This window comes from Chlorocebus sabaeus, chromosome 1 (assembly GCF_047675955.1).
Source record: "Chlorocebus sabaeus isolate Y175 chromosome 1, mChlSab1.0.hap1, whole genome shotgun sequence".
Taxonomy (NCBI): domain Eukaryota; kingdom Metazoa; phylum Chordata; class Mammalia; order Primates; family Cercopithecidae; genus Chlorocebus; species Chlorocebus sabaeus.
The window spans coordinates 85769315-85783921 of NC_132904.1; the positions used below are offsets into that span (position 1 = coordinate 85769315).

At 35.0% G+C, this 14607-nt stretch overlaps 1 protein-coding gene across 1 annotated transcript in view; it reads left to right on the top strand.

Annotated features, from left to right (window-relative positions):
- The window catches only part of TYR (tyrosinase), a 117849-nt gene that overhangs the window by 35640 nt on the left and 67602 nt on the right, over positions 1-14607 (top strand). The window contains exon 3 of the mRNA XM_008020465.3: positions 13161-13308. Within this exon, the coding sequence (XP_008018656.2) occupies positions 13161-13308 (148 nt within the window). The remainder of the gene's footprint in view (positions 1-13160; positions 13309-14607) is intronic.

The following is a 14607-nucleotide window of genomic DNA, read 5'->3' on the forward strand; positions in this document are numbered from 1 at the left end:
AAAACACCAAAAGCAATGACAGCAGAAGTCAAAATACACAAATGGAATCCAGTTAAACTAAAGAGGTTCTGCGCAGCAAAAGAAATATCATCAGAGTGAACAAGCAACCTAGAGAATGGGAGAAAATTTTTGCCATCTATCCAACTGACAAAGGGCTAATATCCAGAATCTATAAAGAACTCAAACAAATTTACAAGAAAAAAACAACCCCATCAAAAAGTTGGCAAAGGATATGAACAGACACTTCTCAAAAGACATTTAATGCAGCCAACAGACATATGAAAAAAATGTTCATCATCCCTGGTCATCAGAGAAATGCAAATCAAAACCACAACGAGATACCATCTCACACCAGTTAGAATGGCAATCATTAAAAAGTCCAAAAACAACAGATGCTAGAGAGGATGTAGAGAAATAGGAACTCTTTCACACTGTTGGTGGGAGTGTAAATTAGTTCAACCATTGTGAAAGACAGTATGGCGATTCCTCAGGGATCTAGAACTAGAAATACCATTTGACCCAGCCATCGCATTACTGGGTATACCCAAAGGATTATAAATCACGCTACTAAAAAAAAAAAAAAAAAAGGCACATGCACACATATGTTTATTGCGGAACTATTTACAATAGCATATACTTGGAACCAACCCAAGTGACCATCAATGATAGACTTGATAAAGAATATGTGGCACATATACACCATGGAATACTATGCAGCCATAGAAAATGATGAGTTCATGTGCTTTGCCGGAACAAGGATGAAGCTGGAGACCATCATTCTAAGCAAAATATCACAAGGACAGAAAACCAATCACCACATATTCTCACTCATAAGTGGGAGCTGAACAATGAGAACACATGGACATAGGGAGGGGAACATCACACACCGGGCCCTGTTTGGGGGTGGGGGGCTGAGGGAGGGATAGCATTAGGAGAAATACCTAATGTAAATGATGAGTTGATGGGTGCAGCAAACCAACATGGCACATGTATACCTATGTAACAAACCTACTCATTGTGCACATGTACCCAGGTATAATAAAAATAAAATAAAAATTATTGCTTTGACAAAAAATAAATGGCTACATCCCATTCGCTTTAAAAATTTGAGACTAAGCAATGCATTAAAATAATCTATTTTAACTTAAATTTTTTTATAGATTTAGGGGTACAACTGTGATTGTGTTGCACAGATATATTGCCCAGTGGTGAAGTCTGGGCTTTGAGTGCACCTGTCAATCAAATAGTGTTCATACTGTTACTAAGAAATGTTTAGAAATGTCATGAGAATCCTACCATTTTTGGAGAGAGATCATTAATACTAAAGACACAAGACCCTCCATAAGTCATTTAACTTCATACAGCTCATGGTTTTTATTTATAAAGATAGTATTTCTGTTCTATCTCTGTTTATGTAAGTATCAACTAAGATAATGTTTGTTAAATATAGAAAACCTCTGTTACATTATAATGAATAAAATAATTTTTAGGATGTATACAACATACTAAGATTTTGGTATCTTTCATCAATAATGTTAACTGAAACCATATTTATTTTTCTTTTTCATCATGCAGTAAATTCAGATTTTGTGCAGTGAGTGACTTCACTTACCAATACAAGGTGTGAAAGCTTATGAACCTGGAATTGTGACTTTAGTGTACAAATAAACAGAAGAAAATGCACTAAGAAAAAGCATCAGATTTATAGGTGATACACTTAAAGGATGGCAGTTAAGCAGAGTAAGAAATATTACTGTATGTACACTAAAAGCAACTGTGGCTCAAATTGTTCCTTCTGAGTTTCTATCTGCCATTCATTTCATGGAATATTGCTGAATTAGCCTATTTCACTTTCTATTAAGTGGGGCTCACTTTATGGTATTGAAAACCCAAGGCTGAGGTTGACTGATTGCCTGAGCTCTAGAGTTTGAGACCAGCCTGGGCAACATGGTGAAACCCCATCTCTACTAAAAATACAAAAAATTACGTAGGCGTGGTGGTGCACTCCTGTAGTCTCAGCTATTCGGGAGGTCCAGAGAGAGACTTCCATCTTCCCCCGCAAAAAAAAAAAAAAAAAAAAAAAAAGAAAAAAGAAAAAAGAAAACCCAAATAATATGCCTTTAAAGAAACAGAAGTTGATTTTGCTGTTATGAATCGACATGAAGTTAGATCTTCAAGATCCAGTAGTGCAATTCTGTCATCCTTAACTCATAGCTTCCATCTCTTAATCTTCATCCTAATGTTTTCACCCTAATTGAAAGGGTGAAAGTGGGCAGAATAGTGCGTGACTGTTTTTCTTTAAAGGAATTATTTAGAAGTGTTTATCATGATCAAACAGACATGGTAACATTTAGCTTAAACTGGAAGATGTTATCTCGAACCAGTGGCCATGTGTCCAACAACATTTAGATTATTTATTAGGAAAAAGAGAAAAAAAATAGTATTTGTGAAAAAAGTCTTTGCCACAGTCTTTTACCCGTGTTTTGTAAAATATTTGAAATAAAAATCAAGCACTCTTACCATAATGTTCTGTCATGGTGTTGTTTTAAATTTCATGTAAAACATTAGTTCCATAGTAAAAATAAGTGTTTCTACTACAGTAGAAATGCAGTAGAAATGAAGTGTTCAAGTCTCTAACTCTAGACCTTTTAAGTTATTAAAATTGTGAGCATTTATTACTAAATCACTTAGGAAGCGGAGCGTATTAGAGTAAGCAATGCTATGCAGTGTAACAAACGCATGCCAAAATCTTAATGGTCTAATCCAATAAAAATGAATTTCTTGCTCATACAAAGTCCAATTTGGACTTTTCCTATGGCTATGTTAGTGAGTCTACTGTCCCCCAATTATCTGACGTATCTTCTCCATCTTCCTGGGAGACAGAGTATGAGGATGTATGGAGAATTGTGAGAAATATATGGGCCAAGCCTTGAAGTGGCCCACCTACCTTCTGCCCACATATTATTGACCACTACTTATTCACAGGGCCACATATAAATGTGACGTTGGTTGTGCATCCGGGAGTTAAGGGAAATTGGTTTTTTGAACACAGTGAACGGATATGTCTTGGGTCTTTCTGAGTCTCCTCATTGTTTTATTTTTCCCTCTAGGATCCAGTAATTCCTGAACTTTAGTTCTGGCCTGGGATGCCTCATTTTCATTGAGGCCTCAATTCTTAACTGTGAAAGAATAGATAATTTTCTCTTTCTTACCGTTGCTTACTTGCCCTACTCTTTCTGAAAGTTTCCAATGTTATTCCATTTTCTACCACACGGAAAAAGGTCATGCTATTCTGTTTTCCATAATCATTATATATTCTTCTTTCCCCATGGTATTTCCCAAAAATTTATTCCATGTTTTATGGGTGAATAATTATTTCTATTAACTACTTTTTTAGAGTGAAGAATCACCTATCTCTTTTATCCTAACATCTACTGATGTAGATGTCCATGCTGAACAATGCCAAAACTATTTTTCATGTAGGTTGTTCAGGGCTTTGTCTCTATTCACTTAATCATTCCATCAGGAGACTATTGAGAGAAAAGTCTATAACATAAAAACATAAGAGTCAAATTCAAAGCCATCATCAATCTTACTCAAAGACATAAACCTTAGAACATTATGGGAATCTTCAAAAGTTAACTTAATTGATTTTAAAATTATGCCAGCAACTAAAGCTCCTTTTTTTAGAAAGAGAAATATATGCCTCATATTTATTGATTTAAAATCATTTCCAGAGTATCTACTATGTACAGATACTTTGCAATATACTAGGAATAAATAATGACAGATTCTGCCCTCTTGAAACTTAATATACTTAAGAACTAGATTGTGAAAAACTCATTATAATCCAAAGAAAATAAATGATTAAAAGAGGCAAATATAAGTGTCATTAAATGAAGGAACCTAACCAAATATTTCTTGTCAGAGAAGTTTTTATTGTTGATCTGATATCACCAAGAATGAGCTGGAACAGTTTCAGTGAAGTACAAAGAAGAAAAGAAGGAAAATTGACAAATGCTTTCCTATATCTTTACAAAACAAGCTTACAAATTACCAGATAGCCTCTGTAATTAATAACAACTGTTAACATCACTACAGTCCTCCTTTTCTAAACACCTTTCACATCCATTATCTTAATTATTCCTCTTAAAAGTCTTAAGCCATATTTATTAGTCAGCACAATTTATAAATGAGGAAACTGAGATTCTGAGAATGTATCTAACTTAACAATGTTACAGAGCTAACAGGTAGAAAACTTGGATCATTAGCAAGGGAGATCATGTCCTCAAGTGTTCCAAATAGAAAAGCCAAGTTTTAGATGCAGTTAGAGAGAAGTGGTTAAGAGTTGGACTACCTGGGTTTAAATTCCAGCACTATCACTTACTAGTTAAATGACTTTTGTAAGAATAACCTGCCCTTGCTTGAGGTCCCTCACTTACAAAGTGATGATAATCACAATACCTACCTCATATGTTGTGAATATTACATAAGTCAGTATTTGTGAATTTCTTAGAACCATCCTTTTACTGCAATAGCAAAAGTTCCTTAAAATGACTGTCTTGCATGCTGATGCACACACTGTAATTTTCAAGCCCAATATAGAAACCAAATTCTAAATAATAGACTAGTACTTGAGACTCAAACTGGACAAAAATTGTTTCAGGAAAATATTAATCTTAAATTAAACTTACATCCAAAGTGTAAAGAGCAGCAGAATGATATAATGATTTTTTTTTTTTTTTTTTTTTTGAGACAATCTCACTCTATTGCCCAGGCTGGAGTGCGGTGCTGTGATCTCGGCTCACTGCAACCTCCGTCTCCCAGGTTCAAACAATTCTCTTGCCTCAGCCTCCTGAGTAGCTGGGACTACAGGCATGTACCACCACCCCCGGCTAATTTTTATATTTTTAGTAGAGAAACCATGTTGGCCAGGCTGGTTTTGAACTCCTAATGTCAAGTGATCCACCCGTCTCGGCCTCCCAAAGTGCTGGGAGTACAGGCATGAACCACCGTGCCCAGCCTGACAGAATGCTTTTAAAAGCAACCTTTAGGATGAAATTATATCCTTCTACAAATTCTTACAATCTAGTAAAAAAGTTAAATTTGATAAGAATGAAAATTAGGCAAAAGTATGTGGGCATTTGGTCTTATACAACATCTTGGTGACACTGCCAAAAATTCTTGCCTTCTTTGATACTTAAAATAGGAGTCTGGTTGATCCAGTTGACCATGTGCCCTGGAGTCCTGTGATAGGAAGCTGATGAAGTTTTCATCCAGAGAGTAAGAACCACCATGATAGGGCCTTTTCTAACCCAAGAAAGTACATTATGAAAAAGCTGGGTTTCAGCTTTTTATTCCAATGGATATGACAAGAATTAAGGGAAATAAAGAGACTATCATAACTGGAACAGAACATCTATTGTCTATTTTAAATTTTATTGCAACTAATGGCTTTATATTAACTGAAAAATGTAACAGAATGATTAAGAGCAAAGCTTGGAAGTTTGGCAGATAATTGGCCAAAATTCTGACCCTGCTACTTATCTGCTTGTATTAGGTCATTCTCACATTGCTTTAAAGAAATACCTCAGACTGAGTAATTTTTTTTAAAAAGGGTCATATTTACTCACAGTTCTGTAGGCTGTACAGGAAGCATAGTGCTAACATCTGCCTGGCTTCTACGGAGGCTGAAACTTCTAATTACGGTAGCAGGCAAAAAGAGCACGCCTCTTATATGGCCGGAGCAGGAGCCAGCGTGAAGCGTAGCAGGTGTCACACACTTTTAAATCACCAGATCTTGCGAGAACTCATTCACTATTGTGAGACCAGCATCAACGGGATGGTACTACACTATTCATGAGAAATTTGCCCCATGATCAAATCACCTCCCACCAGGCCCCACCTCCAAAAGTGGTGATTACATTTCAACATGACATTTGGGCGAGGACACATATCCAAACTATATCATTACTGAATAATCTTAGCTAAACCACGTATCCTCTTTGGGCCTTAGTTTCAACACCTGAAAGTTGGTTAAATAGTAACTTCTTTGCAGAGTTACTATGAAGATAGCTGGGCGTGGCAGGTGCCTGTAATCCCAGCTACTCAGAAGACTGAGGCAGGAAAATCGCTTGAACCTGGGAGGCAGAGGTTGCAGTGAGCGGAGATCGTGCCACTGCACTCCAGCGCCTGGGCAACAAGAGCGAAACTCCGTCTCAAAAAAACAAAACACACACACAAAACAAAACAAAAAAAACAGAGTTACTATGAAGATGAAGTTCCATAAAAACTTAAGGAAACACATTCTAGCACCTACCACATAGGAATAGAAGGTGTAGTAATAGCAGTAATCTTTGTTGTAGAGAGGCAATTAAGTAGTAGAGAAAACATAAACCCCAAGATTAACAAGTAGAGAAACCCACTTAAAATAATAAACACCTTAATAACACAAAAAACTTTATTGAATTTATAGAGATGACTTATGATTCATTGTGATTAATCATTGTCTTTGTGCAAACAACGAAAAGAATGAAAGCAGCTGTTTTTGAACCTTATTGTGCATTAGAATCACTTGGAGAACTGGTTAACACACGTGATGAGTCCCCACTTGACTTTCTGTTCAGTGATTCAATGTTAGGGCTAGAGGATTTGTATTTGTAACAAGTTTACATGGGATGCTGCTGACTCTGGGACCACATTTTTGAAAACCACAGAATATGTGTAGTGTTTGTGCCCTGGGCTATGCTATAATAATTACATAGTATGAAACACTCATGCACCACTGCATTTGCTTCGTTACTCTATTCCTCATAATCAAAGAAATCTCCTGAGTCAAAAGTATTTTCTAATAAACAAAAATGCTAATTAATTACATTTATGGCTGTAGAGCTAGCACGGTTGAGCAAACCGGAAGTTGGTTGAACGTTAACGCTTCTCGTGTATCTAGGGACTTGCTTAGATCCAAAAATGTTTTTTGATCTGCAGTTGTGTATTTCTTCTGTAAGTAGTTTAAATTACAAGCCTTTTCAAAGTATTCAGCCATCAAATACAGCCTCCTAAAACCATTGTGCGTAACCTTTTGTAGCTGTGTACTTAATTCCTCAATTAAGTTGCACCTTAGGAGAGTAAATTGGAGGAATATAAGTCAGTGGGTCTAAAGTCACTTTAAAAAAAAATCTTCAGATGCACTAATATACATTTTCTATCTTCTTTTTATTTCCTTTTCTCCAGTTCTATCTCTGAAACACTATGAAATGTTAAAATAGGTTAAAATGCACTTAAATGAAATTCACTAAATTCAATGTGCTCTGTTCTTCTGAAGATTTAACTACACACGTTTTCACATTTCAAACTCTTAACAGGTGTGATTAAAGTGCAACATCTGTAACTCATCTTCCTAAACAGAAAAATACGGAATTATATGAGGTGATATATGTGCCAATGCCTAGCCAGTGACTGTTACAAAGTCGTTGCTCATTTTCTTAATTTTCAAAGGAACATGGAAGAGTTACCAGTAAGAAAATATGTGAAGGCATAAGTTTATAGTGTAAGATTTTAAAGGTAGAAACATTTTTGGTGTCAGAATATAGAAGGTGAAAATTTCACACCAAGGAAATCATATATTCAGAGGTAAAGTTTTTGAAGCATGGGCTCAGGTTTAGAGAATGGAGATCAATTTAGCTTAATTTAGTGCAGTGCAACCCTGGTCACATGTTAGAACGACGCAGAATGGTATTCAAACTCCAAGTGCCTGAGTCCCATTCTAAACCAGTTATATCTGAATCTCCAGGTATGAGAGATAAGCATCAATATTAAAAAGAAACAAATATAAACTTTTCAGAGTGGTATTAGGGAAGAAAAGAGCAAAAAGAGATCAACTAGTTGAAATTTTCTATTGTTGGGGGCCAGGCACAGTGGCTCACACCTGTAATCCCAGCACTTTGGGAGGCCAGGGAGGGTGGATCACCTGAGGTCAGTGAGACTAGTGTGGCCAACATGGGGAATCCCCATCTCTACTAAAAATACAAAAATTAGCCGGGCACGTGGCTTCCGCCTGTAATCCCAGCTACTCTGGAGTCTGAGGCAGGAGAAGCTCTTGAATCCGGGAGGTGGAGGTTTCAGTAAGCTGAGATCGCGCCACTGCACTCCAGCCTAGGCAACAGAGCGAGACTCCACCTCAAAAAAAAAAAAAAAAAAAAAAAAATTCTATTGTTGCCATTGATCTGAAACTGGGTTTATTAATTTCCTATAGGAATGTAACTTGCAAATGTTAATGCATAACATAATTTGGGGAACTCTTACTGCCCTTCACAAAGAACATTAAGCTATTTTGGCATCTGTGACTAACAATGTCCCTACTGGCTCATTAAAATTTCTTTCCATGAAGAATTCCTGGACAAGGTTGAGATAATAACACATTTTGCACCTCGCTGTAATTTGGTAGCTAAAACCGACAAGTCCACAAATTCATTGCAGGGGTATGGTGCAAAGAAATTTCCAAGGGTAAGTCAGTACAGACACTACCCAGCAGTATATGCAAACAGGAGCACAGGTATTGGAATCAATGGTTCAGATCATTGATTCCCCAGTTACTAGCTTTAATTATTTGTTACTTAACTTCTATAAACCGTAGTTTTCACATTTGTAAAATTGAGGTAGTGATAATATTCATATCACAAGTAGCCCTGAGATTCAAATGAGATTATTTACATGAAAGATATTTGAAAAGCTGGATATATATGGGCACTATTTTGGGATACCTAGAATTTCCTCTTTGACTTATTCTTCCAAAACAGAGTCAAATCTCAGACAGAGAAGCCACTGAGGTTGGAGTAATTATTTCTTTTTTTTTTCAAGTTGACTTTACCAACCAAGAAAATGAACTCTTTAAAAAGATAAAATAGAAAATAGTTTTTCATATTTTTAGATTATTTGTCATTCATAACATTTTCTCTGTTTTGTCACTTGACAGGTGCCAGAGTAGAGCTCTCTAAAATTACCTTGTAGGTTTTATGGAAATTCTCTCTCCTATTCCCAATCTCTGTGGGATACATAAGTGAAAGATTGAGAAGTATTTTATATTTGTTTATCTTTTAAATATGAAGATGTTCAAGTCTCTGGTTTCAATTATCAAAAATCAAAATAAACAATTTGATCGCTAATTCTGAGGTGTTTCTAGTCTATTTGAAGAGACAATATATACATAGTTTATTTAAAATTGTTAATATAATAAAACTGTTTACAACTGTTTATATTAATCTGGTATGTATTAAAAGAATCTTGGTTCAACCTGGGGCTTTATGTTATTTCTAAGCACATATCACAATGTATTCTGACAAACTCTGTGTACTTTTTCTTTAGCTGTTTTTTTTTTTTTTCTCTTAATAATATTAGAGGCTTTTCTCAATGTGACATCTGTCAGGTCAGTATAGTAGTGAATAATGAAATACTAGCCTGGCTGAAAACGCTCTTAAAATGTAAGTCCATTCTTGTTCCTAAGACACCTAAGAACACCTGACACAGGATGTGGGCAGTCAGCAGCCAGGTTTCTACAGAACAATTAAGTTCAGGAAGGAGGGAGATGCATGATGCTAGAGTGGTACCTAATGGTGTGGAGTTGCAGCAAAAGATACACTTTTGCATTGGGAGTGCACCATATTCTTGGTTAGCAGCACCCATTTATCACATGCAACATGATTAGAGAAATAATAGTTACTACTCAGGGAGTATTCACTTTGCACCAGATGTATACTAGTTGCTTTTATACCTGCTATCAAAATTAATCCTTGCTACCAACTGATAAGTGGACATCATTTACTTCCTCTCTTACCACTGAAGCCCCCAAAATATAAATAACTTGACAAAGATTATACTTCCAGTATGTAACATAGAATTTAAGCCAAGTTCTACTCAGTTCTAAAAATCTTTTTTACAGCAGTATCTTCAAAGTGGCATAGATACACTACTGCAGGTTCCAAAGACTTTCTAAGGGGTAGCTCATCCTTCCAAGTATACTTTTCCAAATTATTGAGAAGACTCCTGAAGATTCTCCTTCACCCACTCTCCTTTCAAAATCTCCCTTCTCCGATGTTTCAGAAGAGCCTATCTTCCACCTATTCTGAATTCATTTGCAATACAATCTGCTCCCAGAATGGGAAAAACTTCCAGAGTGTTTGACAAGTGGGAAATCCAAAATATTTGTGCTAGTCTTGCCAACAAGTATAACTTTAATTACTAGGCAACAAACTTCTTAAGAGTTGAGTAGTTTATAAATAAATTCATCATTTGTGAAATTGCTTTTATCAAATAAGTTTTGCTTGAGTTGTCAGTTGATGGATCAAATTGTAAAAACTAATTTTTTGCTGGATTGTATCATTATTAGCTTATTTAGCTCAAATGAGTTCCAAAAAGTAAGCAAAATTTGTATAAAAAATTTCTTTACCCTTATCTACTTATTTATAAGAACAAAGTTTCCTGGCAGTTATTTATTTTTTAAAATTTAGCATATAATTGATATACCTATTTTTGTTACAGAGAATTTTGGTAGGCTGCTTATTATTTTCCCTTTTTAAAATTTATAAATAAAAATTGTATATATTTATGGTGCATCACATGATGTTTTGATGTATGTATACATTGGGAAATGGCTAAATCAAGCTACTTAAAATATCTGTTGCCTCACATACTTATTTGGGTAGTAAGAACATTTAAAATCTACTCTCTTAGCAATTTTTAAGTATACCATGCATTGTTATTAACTATAATCACTATGTTGTGTGATAGATCTCCTGAACTTATTCCTCCTATCTAACAAAAATTTTGTATCCTTAGACTAACATCTCATTAATCATCACTAATATGTTTTAAATAATTTAAGCATAACATATATAACATTTACATATAATTGTGTAGACAAATAGTATACAAATACAAGTTCATGTATAAAAAGGTAACTCCAGAAAGTTACAGACTATCAAAGAAGAGTTTAAGTTGTTTTTGATGTGGATGATGGTATCAAACAATCATGGTGGATACATTTTTTGAAAGTAATAATATATGTTCATTTTAAATTGACACTGTTTGCAATATCCTTGTATTATATCCTCTGAAACTATTTATGATTACGATTAAAACAATTTGATAGTACAGTAGGAAAATTATAGTTAACAATAATTTATTGTATATTTTTAAATAGTTAGAAGAGAAGCTTCGTAAGATTCCCGACACAAAGAAAAGATAAATGATTGAGGTGATCGATATTCTGATTACTCTGATATGATCATTATACTTTGTACATTATAGGCATCAAAATATCACATGAACCCCAAAGATATCGACAATTGTTAAATACCAATGAAAAATTAAAAAATTTAAAAATTATTTAAAATTATTTTAAATTTAAAAAATCAGTTTGGGACCTACTTTAAAAAGTGTGAGAGTGTAAGCGGTTTTAAATTTTTCATTTGGTGCTACTCAAAGATAAAATCTTGAAAACAACTTCTATGCAGAACATTGTCCTCAGTGACATGATTTATTGCTACATAGCAAAGGAAGTAAACCATTGTATTTAGCAGCATAAGTTCTATACTAAAACAGGTATCTGCTCTAACCTTAACCTCCAATTTGTTATTTTACCTTAGACAAGTTCTTTGCCCCCTCTAAGCCCTTTTTCCCATTTCTATAAAAATGGAGGTACTTAATTGGTCAGATCTTTCGAAATGTCACATAAAATTGGTCAAGATCTAGAAAAATCTCTACACAGATTGTCGTGTATATATATTCACAGAAGTTGTCATAGACAAAACTGTATAAAGGAGAGGGACATGCATGTTCTTAGGCTAATCTTTCAGAGGGATCACGGATTGATATGGTCTCCCAGAATGAATAAAATAAGTTCAAAAGGAGGTAAAAGGAGGGAAAAACACCACTACCTGAAGGGGCAGAAACACTATGAGCCATATTAGTGGGAGAGCACAAGGCATGTGATGCAAAAATTAAGAACTGCACATTTAATAAGGAAGATACTGCCAATAAAATAGTTCTACTTGTATGAAATAAAGCTAGAACCTCCCTGCCTAAATCCTAATTTTTTTTCACTGTTTCTGTTATAACTCTGGTTTACATTACAATCTTATTCACAATTTCTGCTTGCTTGATATTTCTAAATTCTGAATGACCTTTGTTATGTTCCCCCAACTTGGTTCCTCTTTACAATTCAATTTTGTTATTCAAACTTCTTTTTCTGGTCCTAACGCTCAGTTTTGCCTGAGTGGGCACAAAAAGTCACCTTCCTCTTCCTCTTGTTAATGGGCATATGAGAGAGAACACAAAATTCCAAGAGCTCATATCTTAGTGTCTAATTGGTACGGATTAAAATCCCAACTCTACCTGGGTAGTTTGGTAAACTCAGAACTTCTCTGAACCTCAGTTTTCTTTGAATAGGGATAATAATTTCTAACCAACAGAGTTACTGTAAAGATTGAAGAACATATGTTACAATAAACATTTAGCATACTCAACATTTAGAAAATAATAGCTCTTCTTAAAAATTTCCCCAGTATTACTGATGCTGATGTAATAAACGGAAATATTTATTGGAGTTCTGATTCTTTTTGAAATGAATGTTTTGTAAAATCAAACACATTATGAACTGATATGAAAGATGTTCCTGTGACAGAGGAATTGAAATGTGAAAAGTCACCAATTTTACGCTTTCTCTGGAACCAGAAACCAAACTTAAAGTATTCTCCAGAACTGGAAAGCAAGGGGATACATAACAGTCTGAAAAGATCTGCTGTGGGTGTTGTTACAGACTGAAGTGAAAGTGACTGCTGTTTATTATAAAATGTTCCTATGACTTGTCCATATTGAAACGGAAATTATAGGCAGAAGGAACAGGAGGGAACACAAACTGGCTCAGCCTCTTTTATCTGATTAAGCAGTCTATTTTACCCAAATTGAGGCCATTTAATTCTACAAATATTTATTGAATACACATTGGGTATCCAGAATGTAAAGAGTCTCAATGCGGAATGAATTTTATTTTTGATTTTATATTTTGAATTGGGCTTTAAGTTACAGTTATAAATCAAATGGGATAATCACTTGGGTTTTCAGTCATTAGAGTAATTTTTTTTTCATTTTTTTTTACTGAACAGGATTTGCTAGTCCACTTACTGGGATAGCAGATGCCTCTCAAAGCAGCATGCACAATGCCTTGCACATCTATATGAATGGAACAATGTCCCAGGTACAGGGATCTGCCAACGATCCCATCTTCCTTCTTCACCATGCATTTGTTGACAGGTTGGTTAATATTTCTTTATAAAGTATGTGCTCATTGGATTTAAATAGCGGGTGCCTATCAAGTGTGATTTAAGTTATTAAATAAAAGCTAAGAAGTTATGGTAGTCTATTGTCTATGTTCAGGTTGTCCCCAAAACAGACCTTAGGCTAAGAATTTGCATGCAAATGTATAATAAAGAAAGTGTTTATAAGGATACATTAGTAAGAAGGTGGATTAGGCAAGATAGAAAAGAAAGAAAAGCAAAATAAGGGTACAATGTCAATTGAAATCCCAGACTCCACTAGATCTTGGTAGAATGTAAAGTATACCCTAGTTTGTCCTACCAGAAGAAAAAGAGATGAGTCTTTGGACTTCCACGCTAAATAGCCATTGGCTACAGGTTGCCCTGAGGTAGGGGATGTAAAACTCTTAGGAGCTTGATTCCAGATATGGCCCCAGTACCCAAGGGCAGCCTTCTAAAGGCTTCAGGAGAAAGTGGTTAAGAGCAAAAAATGAGAAAGCAGGGGGATGGACACACAGAACTGATATAGGAATTTAAGGCCATGTGGGCCTGGCACTAACCTACTACATCTGTCATCAATATATCTTTCCTTCTGGAAATTGTATTATTTCTTCTCTTTTTGAACCTAACACACTCACATATAAGGAAGTACAAACTGATCTCTTCCACCAGCCTGAACAGTACATTGTTAATTCTCCAGACAGAGTGCACTGTGGCCCAACTATCCTATTTAATGTGATTTAATGCTCTTGGAGCTTTTATTCCCCTTATTAACCCTCTTCCATTACATGTGTAATGTCTTAGACATATTAAGATTTAGACTTAATTGTAGGTGATAATAGCAGAAAAGAAACTGTTCAGAGGAAGGTCAGCTGTCTACTCTTGAAATTTTTCAAGAAGAAAGGAGAAAATAAAGCATCAAATCATGACTGACAAATGCTGTGGAGTGTTCTTTGTCCCCTCTATGGTAATTTTCTCACCATAGTTAATGCATAAAGGGCACAGATCAATACCTGCCATTAAGATAATACGATCATCCTCTTGGGTAAAAATAAGAGGACTTTTTTTCATGTTTTAAAGATAAGGAAACTGAAACTGAGAATTAAGGATTTTACTTAATTTATCAACATCTTCTCTTCATTCATGTCCACAGGAACATGGACGTAATATCAAATAAGAAAATGACCAATATCCAGGAAAATCATTAGGCAGATTTTTATTGGCTTCGTCGCAATTCTCATATAATGAGAATTAAGTAACAGTCTATGTTAAGTTTTATTCAGAAATTAGTGTATTA